Source organism: Xiphophorus hellerii, chromosome 1 (assembly GCF_003331165.1).
Source record: "Xiphophorus hellerii strain 12219 chromosome 1, Xiphophorus_hellerii-4.1, whole genome shotgun sequence".
NCBI classification, from domain to species: domain Eukaryota; kingdom Metazoa; phylum Chordata; class Actinopteri; order Cyprinodontiformes; family Poeciliidae; genus Xiphophorus; species Xiphophorus hellerii.
The window spans coordinates 33253464-33266211 of NC_045672.1; the positions used below are offsets into that span (position 1 = coordinate 33253464).

The 12748-nt window shown below is 49.3% G+C and overlaps 1 protein-coding gene across 1 annotated transcript in view; it reads left to right on the forward strand.

Annotated features, from left to right (window-relative positions):
* The window catches only part of plxna3 (plexin A3), a 63665-nt gene that overhangs the window by 12012 nt on the left and 38905 nt on the right, over positions 1–12748 (forward strand). Inside the window, 4 exon segments of the mRNA XM_032566943.1 lie at positions 9237–9606; positions 9678–9868; positions 10128–10675; positions 10766–10930. Of these exon segments, the coding sequence (XP_032422834.1) occupies positions 9305–9606; positions 9678–9868; positions 10128–10675; positions 10766–10930 (1206 nt within the window). The 5' untranslated portion in view covers positions 9237–9304.

Consider the following 12748-nt stretch of genomic DNA (forward strand, 5'->3'; position numbering starts at 1 on the left):
TCGCGTCGCTCTCCATCGCGTCGCTCTCCATCGCTCTCCATCGCGTCGCTCTCCATCGCTCTCCAACGCTCTCCGTCGCGTCGCTCTCCATCGCGTCGCTCTCTATCGCTCTCCAACGCTCTCCGTCGCGTCGCTCTCCATCGCGTCGCTCTCCATCGCTCTCCAACGCTCTCCATCACTCTCCATCGCGTCGCTCTCCATCGCTCTCCATCGCTCTCCATCGCTCTCCAACGCTCTCCGTCTCGTCGCTCTCCATCGCGTCGCTCTCCATCGCTCTCCAACGCTCTCTATCGCTCTCCAACGCTCTCCGTCGCGTCGCTCTCCATCGCTCTCCATCGTGTCGCTCTCCATCACTCTCCAACGCTCTCCGTCGCGTCGCTCTCCATCGCTCTCCATCGCGTCGCTCTCCATCGCTCTCCAACGCTCTCCGTCGCGTCGGTCTCCATCGCGTCGCTCTCCATCGCGTCGCTCTCCATCGCTCTCCAACGCTCTCCATCGCTCTCCATCGCGTCGCTCTCCATCGCTCTCCGTCGTGTCGCTCTCCGTCGCGTTGCTCTCTGTCGCGTCGTTCTCCATCGCTCTCCAACGCTCTCCATCGCTCTCCATCGCTCTCCAACGCTCTCCGTCGCGTCGCTCTCCATCGCTCTCCATCGCGTCGCTCTCCATCGCTCTCCATCGCGTCGCTCTCCATCGCTCTCCAACGCTCTCCGTCGCGTCGCTCTCCATCGCGTCGCTCTCCATCGCTCTCCATCGCGTCGCTCTCCATCGCTCTCCAACGCTCTCCGTCGCGTCGCTCTCCATCGCGTCGCTCTCCATCGCTCTCCATCGCGTCGCTCTCCATCGCTCTCCGTCGTGTCGCTCTCCGTCGCGTTGCTCTCTGTCGCGTCGTTCTCCATCGCTCTCCAACGCTCTCCATCGCTCTCCAACGCTCTCCGTCGCGTCGCTCTCCATCGCGTCGCTCTCCATCGCTCTCCATCGCTCTCCAACGCTCTCCGTCGCGTCGCTCTCCATCGCTCTCCATCGCGTCGCTCTCCATCGCTCTCCAACGCTCTCCATCGCGTCGCTCTCCATCGCTCTCCAACGCTCTCCATCGCGTCGCTCTCCATCGCTCTCCATCGCGTCGCTCTCCATCGCTCTCCATCGCGTCGCTCTCCATCGCTCTCCAACGCTCTCCATCGCGTCGCTCTCCATCGCTCTCCAACGCTCTCCAACGCTCTCCATCGCGTCGCTCTCCATCGCTCTCCAACGCTCTCCATCGCTCTCCATCGCGTCGCTCTCCATCGCTCTCCATCGCTCTCCATCGCTCTCCAACGCTCTCCGTCGCGTCGCTCTCCATCGCGTCGCTCTCCATCGCTCTCCAACGCTCTCCATCGCTCTCCATCGCTCTCCAACGCTCTCCGTCGCGTCGCTCTCTATCGCTCTCCATCGTGTCGCTCTCCATCGCTCTCCAACGCTCTCCGTCGCGTCGCTCTCCATCGCGTCGCTCTCCATCGCTCTCCATCGCGTCGCTCTCCATCGCTCTCCGTCGCGTCACTCTCCGTCGCGTCGCTCTCCATCGCGTCGCTCTCCATCGCTCTCCAACGCTCTCCATCGCTCTCCATCGCTCTCCAACGCTCTCCATCGCGTCGCTCTCCATCGCTCTCCAACGCTCTCCATCGCTCTCCATCGCGTCGCTCTCCATCGCTCTCTGTCGTGTCGCTCTCCGTCGCGTTGCTCTCTGTCGCGTCGTTCTCCATCGCTCTCCAACGCTCTCCATCGCTCTCCATCGCTCTCCAACGCTCTCCGTCGCGTCGCTCTCCATCGCTCTCCGTTGCGTCGCTCTCCATCGCGTCGCTCTCCATCGCTCTCCATCGCGTCGCTCTCCATCGCTCTCCATCGCTCTCCAACGCTCTCCGTCGCGTCGCTCTCCATCGCGTCGCTCTCCATCGCTCTCCATCGCGTCGCTCTCCATCGCTCTCCGTCGCGTCGCTCTCCATCGCGTCGCTCTCCATCGCTCTCCAACGCTCTCCATCGCTCTCCATCGCTCTCCAACGCTCTCCATCGCTCTCCATCGCGTCGCTCTCCATCGCTCTGTGATCTGATTCTTCTAACTGAGAAGTTGCTTTGAGGCGGCCGTTGCCCGGTACCGCTTCAGAACCGAACCCGGTTCCACTGGACTCATGGTTCCTTCTCACTGTTCAGATTCATGAACAGAAACAGTCTGATGACTCAGCAGTCGCCAGGCGGATTGGAGGAGGAGGAAGGGCTTGTTGGCATGGAGGGAACAATCAAATCATCTGGGATGGAAACAAAACGAAGGAGATGACTTCATTAGAACGGGGTTAAAGGTCAAATCCTGTTTCCATCACGGAGAAGAAGTGGAGCAAAAGAAAAATTCATCTGGAAAGAACAGAACCAGAACCAGGGACCTGAAGAGGCCCAACGCCTGGAGGCCGGTTCTGGTTCTGGGGTTTACTGTGGAAGTTCTGGCCACAGTAATCCTGTGAAGATGAAGACCATCATCCTCTTCATCAGATCGTCTTCAGTCAGAGGCTCCTTCAGATTGGCTGTGACACAGACTGCTACAGGAGACCCATGTGGAAAATTAATGACTTACTACATTTAATTTCTCTTTGGGATCAACACAGCGGTCCGATCGGTTCTGGTGCGTCCGGTAAATCGGGTTAATGTAACTGCTACCTGTTATATTCTCAGGCAGCCCAACAAGGAGTAAGTGCTGAGGTCAAAGGTTGCGTCTGACAGGTATGGTCCGTATGTGTGGTTCTGTCTGGGCCCAGCCGGGTCCAGAAGATGAGAAGTTGTGGAAAACGTCCCGGTGGTTCTGACGTCATAACTTTATTTCATTAAAGGCCCTGCAGCAGGTGGCGGAGGTCACAGGTCAAAGTCTTTTGTTGCCGTGGTTTCCTGACCTGAAGTTGGATGTCATGATTTCTCGGCAGATAAAATAAATTAAAACTAGACGTGGCCTTTCAGCCAAAACAAGGAAAATTTCACTTTTCCACTGGATAAAATCCAACATGTTTGAAAAATCCCAGTTAGTGATTATCTCTGATTCCATATTTATAGATCCAGTGATGTGCAATGAGGCTCTGGCGTAATCATATTTATTTAAACCCCTCCATGTTGTTTTCATTCGCAGACTTAGCGCATAGAAACACTTTTACACAAATTGTTTTATCCGTGTCGTAACAAAAAGTGGTTAAGGTGCAGCAAAAGGAATATTTATTGGATTGTGAAAGTCAGTTTCAGTGGCAGCAGAGCACCACACCCAGACACAGAGTGGACGCCGAAGGTCGAATGTTGCACCCAGCTCATACGGGCCGGGCCGTAACGGCGGCAGAACAATTCATTTAACTCAGTGAAACTTGGAAATGTAGGTATTATTAATTTAGTGCTATGCTCCACAGCAAAGACAAAATGAATCAGAAAAACCGTTGAAGTACAACTCAAAACCGCTTCTTTTCGCCCGCTGTGTCAGCTACCCTACACGCACACTCATTTCCATGGCAACTGACAACAACGCCACTTTATGTTTCTACATTCAACAAGAAAAAAACACTCAAATATTTCCCACTCAGCATAAAACATTCAGTCTGGGTTAATTAGGCTTTAGCAATTATTAATAAGTGATCGCTGTGGTAGATTGTAGCTACCACTGCTATTAGCTAAGCTAACACAGCTGTGGTAGATTGTAGCTACCGCTGCTATTAGCTAAGCTAACACAGCTGTAGTAGATTGTAGCTACCGCTGCTATTAGCTAAGCTAACATAGCAGTTTGCTGGTTAGATTTCTTTTCTGCATTTTTTTACACATATCAGCTGTAGCCACAAAACGCACATTTCATTAGAAAACTAATCAAAAAAATGTTACTTATAAATAAAGTCCTCCTCATGCGCAAAAATATTTCTAGTAAAAGTCCTCCTTATTTTCCTTCAGCTTTAAAAGTCTCTCTGTCTCGGCAGAGATTGCTGTCAGGGAAGCTCCAGCTGTTTGTTTTGAGTCTTTTCGGTGCTGAGCTTCTCTGACATCGTTAGCTGAAACAATGACAACTAGCTGGAGCAGCTTTATCGCGTCAGGAACAGCTGATAGTATAGAAATGTAGTCATCCATATTGACATTGAAAGAGGCAATAATGAATATATCACTGCACTTTACTTACTGAATGTCTGGATCATGAGCGCCCCCTGCCATGAGGCCAGAGAACTGCCTGCCTCACCTCCAATCTGTTCTCTGGTTTCTGATGCTGCTCAGCACAGGAAACACGTTACACACACAGTTGGTGACAACAAACACTGAACATTATGTATATAAGCTAAATTATGGAAAATCAGTTTATATATTAAATGTTTTTAACCATTTTATTGGCGACGTTCAGACAGGAGGAACATAGAATAGCAGCCAGTGCAGTTAGCCAGAGGCTCAGGCTCAGATCGCTGCTGCCTCACCAGCTTCACTTCCCAGCATTTGAATAGGAAATTGCTAAAAATGCAGTGATTTTAAAGAAAAATTATGCAAATTAGTGAAGCTAAATACTAGCTTCACCTATGTACTATTAAGTACTATAAATTCTTCATAGTACAAACCACTGGGCAAATATTGCAATTTAAATAATTTTATCATTACGTATTATTTTGCAGCCTCACCTGCCTCCCTAACCACACATCACTGCATAGGTTATATATTAAAACATAAACCCTGACTGTCAGATTCATCCTGAAACAGCAAAGATTTTACATCTGCAAGCAAACAGGAACACTGAGTTAACTGAAGTAGCTAATACTAGCTCAGAATTAGTAATAAATCCAAATGCTTCTGCTGGGCTTTGTCTTATATTAAAGTGAGCAAAAAGTGATATATATTTAGTATTATATGTAATTTTCAACCTACAAGAGAAAATCTGTAGTTCTGTCTGATTAGCTAGCTGAGCAGCTAGCCTTTAACCCAGTGTTTCCCAACCCTGGTCCTCAAGGCTCACTGCCCTGCATGTTTTAGGTATTTTCTTGCTTTGGTCCAGCTGATTTCAATTGATGACTGATTAACAGGCGTTTGTTGAACTGCAATCAGTTGAATCAGGCACATTAAAGCAGGGAAACTTCTAAAACATGTAGGACAGTGTGCCTTGAGGGCCAGGGTTGGGAAACACTGCTTTAACCTACATCTTAGACTTTAGCTTTTCTTTTTAAATCCTCCTGATTAGCTCTGTTGCCTGATTAAGTATGACAAAATGTATGATAATCAGGACAGGCGGCAGTTAGCTGTGGCTATCTGAGCAGCTAGCCTTCCTGTTTGTTCTGTTGTGATTCTCTCTGTAATCGGATGATTTTTCTTCAAATATTTTAAAGTATTAAATAATTTTGATTTCAGTGTTTTTAGCAGATCAGCTTCTGTTAGCAGCTCCATTAGCGCCGTTATTACCACACATCTGAGGCTACACGCATCCTGCTGCTATTTCATTAGCGGGAAACCAGGATGCAGCTTTAATGAAGCAGCTGATGGAAACCAGAGTCTCTGAACATCTAAACATGTCTGACCCTGAGCAGTTACCACGGCAACCACGTTGACATGAGAGTTTAGCTAAACCAACTCTGTCCAGAAGGACTATGTCGTCCCTCCCAGCAGAGAGAGAACTGTTCAGTGAGAACAGTTCTCACTGAACAGTTCAGTGAGAGAGAGAACTGTTCAGTGAGACGGAGAACTGTTCAGTGAGAGAGAGAACTGTTCAGTGAGAGAGAGAGAGAGAGAACTGTTCAGTGATAGAGAGAACTGTTCAGTGAGATGGAGAACTGTTCAGTGATAGAGAGAACTGTTCAGTAAGGTGCTAACCTAACCCTGAAGGTCCCTCAGGTGAAATAGCGATGTCTGTTTCTCCAGGTAGACATTTGCTGCTCACCCTGCGGTCATCGATAGATGAAAAGTCCCTCTGGACTTTTTCTCTGTGGTTTTGCAGTGAATCCAGGACCAGATCGGCCCGGGACCAGTGGTTCTGGTCAGAAAAGAGATTCCAGCTGTGACTGAGCTCTAGGATCAGCAGCACTCTGGTTTTCATACAGACAGTGAAGTAGGGCTGAGGGATATGAGGAAAATCTAATATCCTGATAAGTTTTTGCAATATTATGATGCACGATATATATCACGATATTCTTAAATGAGCTCCAATGTTATTTTAAACTAGACTCCTTGCAGCATGATGTCATCCAACGAAGTTCCCCCATTTCCCTGCTAGACTCAAATGTAATCTCATATAAAAAGGGATGCTGTGTTTTGCTATATACTGTTTACACTATGTAAGATTAGATAACAAGGTCAGAAATAAGTTTTAACTAAGAAAACAAATAGCGAGGGAGAAGGAAGTAGGTCAGTTATGCTTGACTTTGACAAACTTAAATAGATGAGCTGTGGTATAAAGAGTGTTTTGGTTCAGCTTAAAAATAAAAAGGCGACCTACACAAACTGACACATCATCAGTAAAGCAGGTGTTTAAATTAGCTAATTAACTATCGCTGTGTTAGCGTGGCTAATAGCAGCGGTGGCTAATCTACCACAGCGATCACTTATTAATAATCGCAAAATACACATCAAGTCTAAAAGCATAAAACTGTAATGAACTTAATGTTCTGCTCTATGTGGGGAAAATGTTTGAGTGTTTTTGGTGCTGAATCCTGATACGTAAAGATGCGTTGTTGTCAGTTGCTATGGCAACGAGACTACGCGTAAAGCCGACAGAGAGCAAGGAAAAAAAGAATGAGTAGTTTTGAGTTATTTTTCTCATTGCATAGCACTAAATGAATCATAGGTACGTCTCCAGGTTTCACTTTAACGGACCGGTTCTACCAGTTCAGATTAAAGAATAATCTGATTAGGGGGGGAATAAATCTGTGGTTCAACCTTTTGTGGCAATAGTTTTATAGCATGTTTCGCAAATTACCTTATTTTGTTCGACATCCTCCATATAAAATCCAAACCACTGCCAGATTATTGATCAGCTGTTTCTCTTCGGAACTACACAGTTCATCTGTTCAGTCTCATTCACGGCTCGCCTCAAACTCTCACTGTCGCCATGTTGTTTGTTTTCTCCGTGCAGCCTGATTGGTAGAAAATTTTCAGGTTGGGAGTGGGAGGGACTAGTGATGCATTCATAGGGTATCGGATAAAACATACTCGCAGTGAAGTTGACGGCGAAAGTTTATTATTTGAACAACAATTTATACTTGATGGTTGCGATATAGCCATTTTAACTATTGTAAATTTAAAATATCGCGATACATCGAGTATACTCGATACATCGCCCAGCCCTACAGCGAAGGCATCGCAATTCTTTGGAGCATTAACTATTAGCAGCCGAGGTTGGAAATTACAGAGGCCGGCTGGGCGGAGGCTGCAGGGGAATTAAAGAGACATATTAATGTTATCAATGTGTTATTAATATGTTATTAATGTGAGAACGCATTAACTCCTGCTTCTGTCTATTTTCTGCGTCTGGAGCTCCAAGTTCTCCAGTGTGTCTGTGGTTCTGAACGACCCGCTTTGGGCTTTTATGTTTCCTCACACTGGATGGTTTCTCTCCTGTTGTTTGGTCTTTTTTAAAGATACTGAGCTAAAGAGATGGCTCTGTTTATTCTGTTTGCTGATTTTCCAGCCCATTTGTTGTTCAGAGACGGTAGAAAAAATCCGATTAGCTGATGTTTGTGTGTGCCTGGTTCTGGTTCTGGGCTTTATTGGACCTTAGAAGCTGCAGTTGGTTCCAGGCGGTTACACCCTCAGCCAGAACCATGAAGGTTAACTAACCCTGACTTCACCTGCAGAAGGTCCAGGATTTCAGGAACATGAGATGTTCAGGAACAGGTGATCCACTGAAGGCTCCTGCTGACCAGAACATCTGGACCAGAACATGGGGAGCTCTGGACGGGGGATGATTCTCTGAAACCCAGCACAGTCAGAGAAACTCTCTGTGACACACATACACACACGCACACACACACACACACACACACACACACACACACACACAGGGACAAAGAGGCAGTGAAAGATCAGCACATTAGTTAATTAGCCTGCTGAGCTGAAGGGGAGAGGTCAACAGATGGACCGCTGGCTGTGTGTGTGTGTGTGTGTGTGTGTGTGTGTGTGTGTGTGTGTGTGTGTCACAGGGTTAATTGTTGAACGTACTTTCCTGTGCGTCTCTCTGCGGGGCTGAGAACTTTACTACTGCCCTGTTCTGGTTCTGTTTTGGTCAGAATCAGCAGGTTCTGCTGTGATTTTATATTTCTGAGCGGGTTTCAGCCGGGTATGTTGGAGACGTTTTCTGGACCCACTGCTCCTTGTAGGGGCCAAAGCCCCCATGAGGGTTAACACTGTTTTTAGGTTAGTGGTTTAGGACAAAGGTGTGAATTGGGTTTTGGTTTTGGTCAGAGGTAAGGGGTTAAAGGTTAGGGTGTAGAAATGAATGGAAGTCAATGGAAAGTCCTCACAAAGATAGAGAGACAAACGTGTGTGTGAGAGGCAGATTGAGATATTGATCAGGTTCCGTCTGATTATCTAATAAAGCTGAAGGAAACCTGAGCCGGGTCCGATCACCGACTGTCAGCTACACACCTTATCTTATCCCTAACCATTACATACCTAACCCTGACCCTATCCAAAACTCAGTTCACACCTTAGTCCTAAATCTGACCCCTGGCCCACAAACAGTGATTCCCCTTGCTCCCACAAGGAGCAGTGGGTCCCCACAGCGTATGTGTTAGGAAAATGGTCCCCACAAGGTATTAAAAACAAACACACACACACATACACACACACGAGACTCTCTGCTGGTAGATAAAACTGTCTGCAGCTTTAAAAACCCGGATTCATCTCGGATCGTTTTACTCTCAGATCAGGATTTTGGGTTTGGGTTTTCTGGATCCCGGGTGGTACCGGGTCAGTTCCGGTTCTGTCCACTTTTACCCATTTAAACCCCCAGTGCCAGAACTATGCTGCTGACGGTTCTGGGTCAGGACTCTGTTGATTTGGGTCCATCATAAGAGGAACCAAAGGGCTGATTGGTTCTGTTGGGGGTTAGCAGGAGATCCGGTCTGGATCAAGTCCGTCAGCTGTATGTGACCCAGACTGAAGGAAACCCGAAGGTCGGCACCGCTAGCTAACGCTAAAGCACCAGGATGATATTTCTGGAGTTCTGGAGTCATACACAGTATGTTCTAGTTCTGGTTCTGACCCGGTCTCTCTCTGTGTTTCTGCAGTCATGGATCAGTGAAGTGGATCTTCATCGCACCCGCAGCACCTCCTCCTCTTCCTCTCTCGCTCCACCATGCTCCCCTCCTCTCTGTCCTCTCCTCTTCCTCTCCTTCTGCTCCTCTTCCTCCTCCCGTCCCTCCTCTTCCTCCCGGCCCCCCCCTCCCCGCCGTCGGGCCGGGCCGAGTACCGACCGCCCGACACGTCCTTCACCCATCTGGCGGTGCACCGACGGACAGGCGAGGTTTTCGTGGGCGCAGTGAACCGGGTGGTGAAGCTGAGCGCCGCCCTGCTGGAGCTGAAGAGTCATGTGACCGGCCCGGTGGAGGACAACGCCCGCTGCTACCCGCCCCCCAGCGTCCGCGCCTGCGCCCACCGGTCGGTCCCCGACCCGTCGCCGCCGTCGCCGGCCTGCCTCGCCCTCTGACCTCTGACCTCTGTGCCCCCAGGCTGGAGAGCACGGACAATGTGAACAAGCTGCTGCTGGTGGATTATACTGGGAGCAGACTGGTGGCCTGCGGCTCCATCTGGCAGGGCGTCTGTCAGTTCCTGCGGCTCGACGACCTATTCAAGCTGGGAGAGCCGCATCACCGCAAGGAGCATTACCTGTCCGGCGCCAAGGAGCCCGACGGCATGGCAGGTAGGGGGCCGAGGGGCGGGGCGACACGCTCGGTTATCTGAAGCAGCCTGGGAAACCCATCCTCTGGATCCAAACCAGCAACCTTCCAGAATGACGGCGATATTGTGAACTCTTCTCGTCAGATGGGCGTTTCAACGCTCAAACATTTGCTTCCAGTCGCTGAGTTGCGGCTGTATCCCAGGGTCTCCTCCTGACCAGCCGGGTTGGCGCCCCCTGGAGGCCTGGAGATTCTCTAACTCCTTTTCCTCTCCCTCTGCAGGCGTGGTCGTCGGGGAAGATGATTGGACGGCGGAGTCCAGGAGGAAGAAGCCGGTGAAAGGCAGCAGCCGACTGTTCATCGGCGCCGCCATCGACGGGAAGTCGGAGTACTTCCCCACGCTGTCGAGCAGGAAGCTGGTGGCCGACGAGGAGAACAACGACATGTTCTCGCTGGTCTACCAGGACGAATTTGTGTCGTCGCAGATCAAGATCCCATCAGACACGCTGTCCACCTACCCGGCCTTCGACATCTACTACGTGTATGGCTTCTCCAGCCGGACCTACGTCTACTTCCTGACGCTGCAGCTGGACACCCAGCTGACCCAGATGGAGGCCGGCGGGGAGAAGTTCTTCACCTCCAAGATCGTGAGGATGTGCTCCAACGACACCGAGTTCTACTCGTACGTGGAGTTTCCTCTGGGCTGCACCAAGGACGGCGTGGAGTACCGGCTGGTCCAGGCCGCCTACAGGCAGAAGCCAGGCCGGCGGCTGGCCCAGGCGCTCGGCCTGGGTCCGGACGACGACGTCCTGTTTGTGGTCTTCTCACAGGTGAGCTCCCTGCGTCTCTTCCTGTGTTGGCGCGCCGCAGCGCGGGTGTGGAACCGGCAACTCTGACCGGGCTGCTGTTTCTGTGTGCAGGGTCAGAAGAACCGCTCCAATCCGCCCAGAGAGACGGTGCTGTGTCTGTTCACCCTGCATGACATCAACCTGGCCATGAGGGAGCGCATCAGCTCCTGTTACCGCGGAGAGGGACACCTTACGTTGCCATGGTTACTCAACAAAGAGCTGCGCTGCATCCACACTGTGAGTCGTCGGCAGAATGCGTCACTGAGATCAAAAACGTCTTTTTCAGGCGAGACCTGGCGCTGCAGTTTTCACAAAGTTTCTTTTTAGCGTAACATTGATGCTTTATGGGATTGTTTCCTGTTTTCCATCGTTTCTGGCATGACGCAGCAACACGGCGCCTCCATCGTGCTGTGGCGTTCGTCTCACAGCTTCAGGGTCTGATGGTGGCGTTTCTCTGAGCTTGGAGTCCAATCAGATTCCCAGATTGTTCCGGATCCGCTCCGCAGGGTTCTGAACTCGGCTCCTTTGTAGGCGAGGAATGAAGAACGGAGCAGAAGGAAATGTGTCTCAGTGTGAGCTGCAGTGGGGTTATTTCAGGTCGGGGGTAGATGATGTTCGTATTCACGGTGGTAATGGCCTGCAGTTGTTACCATGGCAACCGGGCAGGGAGACTCTGGCAGGAGCGGCTATCTGGGCCGGCCCGGTTCTTGGGTGCAATGGAGGAAGCAGAACCGGCCAATCAGCCTCATGCTGATGAAAGCCATAAAACATCAGAACCAGGGCTGAGCGCTGGGGGCGGGGCTTACCGCCCGTCTGACCCGCTTCCTTTATCAGCAGCAGCGGGGTGTGTGTGTGTGTGTGTGCGTGTGTGTGTGTGAAAGGCCCATTCTTCACTAAATGTCTGCAGCAGGCCACGTCTCTCCTCGCTGTGTCTGCTGTGTGTCTGTGCCTCTTCTGGTTGTGAGGATTCGCTTCAGGGAGAATCCGGCGCTGTCTGGACTTCCTGTTCGCCTCCGTCAGATCAGGATCAACTGCTGGCATTAAAGTTAAACTCCAGTTCATTTCTTTATGGTTCAAAGGTCACCGTCAGCAGTTTTCTGAAAGGTTTTTGGATTTTTCTTGTCTGCTTTTCATTCATTTTAAGTCGGTTCTCTGAGTCTGTTTGCTGAGACGAGGGAAACCACGAGACGTCCAGGAAACCTAAACATACGATGATGATCATGTGCTTAAAGAACCAGAATAAAGAAGTCATCAGAGTTTCCTGCTCTTATTTAACGATATTAATCCACTACATCAGATCAGAGAGCAGGTTACAGGTTTACTGGTGCTGGAGATAAACATTTCTTTAGCTAGTTAATAAATACGCAAATACATATTTATTGTTGTCATGACCAGGCGGTTACACTTTAATGTAATAACAATTAACTGCTTAGTTATGACGTTGAAATATTCTAGGACAAAACTAATTGATTAGAAACACTAAAAAACGATTTCTTTATTTGTTACGAGGCTAACATGAGCCAAGAAGAACTAATCTAGGCAGTGATGTCTAGATTAGACATCTAGACGTTACTGACGTCAGACCACTTTTTTCAGTAACTAATAATCTAATGCTTTGCTATTTCATATCCAGTAGTCAGACTACAGTTACTTATCAAAATCATTTTGCGTTACTATTTTGTTTTGGAATTTAGTTTTATTTCCTCTACTCGTCTTGTCAAGTGATCGCCGTTTCTATGTGACAGTATCCGCAGCGACAGAAACGTAAACAATGGAGGGAGATGAGCATTTTGTTGGTAGAAAAACGGGAACTATTTTGAGTTTCTGTCGCCAAGTCCGATTATTATAAGCGGCTATGTTTTTTTTTTGTTTTTTTTTAAAGTCGCTAGCAAATTTAATGAGTCGCTTTCTGGGCTGGTTTTTCAAGGTGAAGTTGTTCATTTGGGCTTGGAAATAAACAGACAGAAACCCCAGAGTGTGTCTGACCTGCAGCTAGTTTTAGTCAGACGCTCCCTGTCCATCATTTCCAGGATGATCCGTCCCGCTGCATCTCTG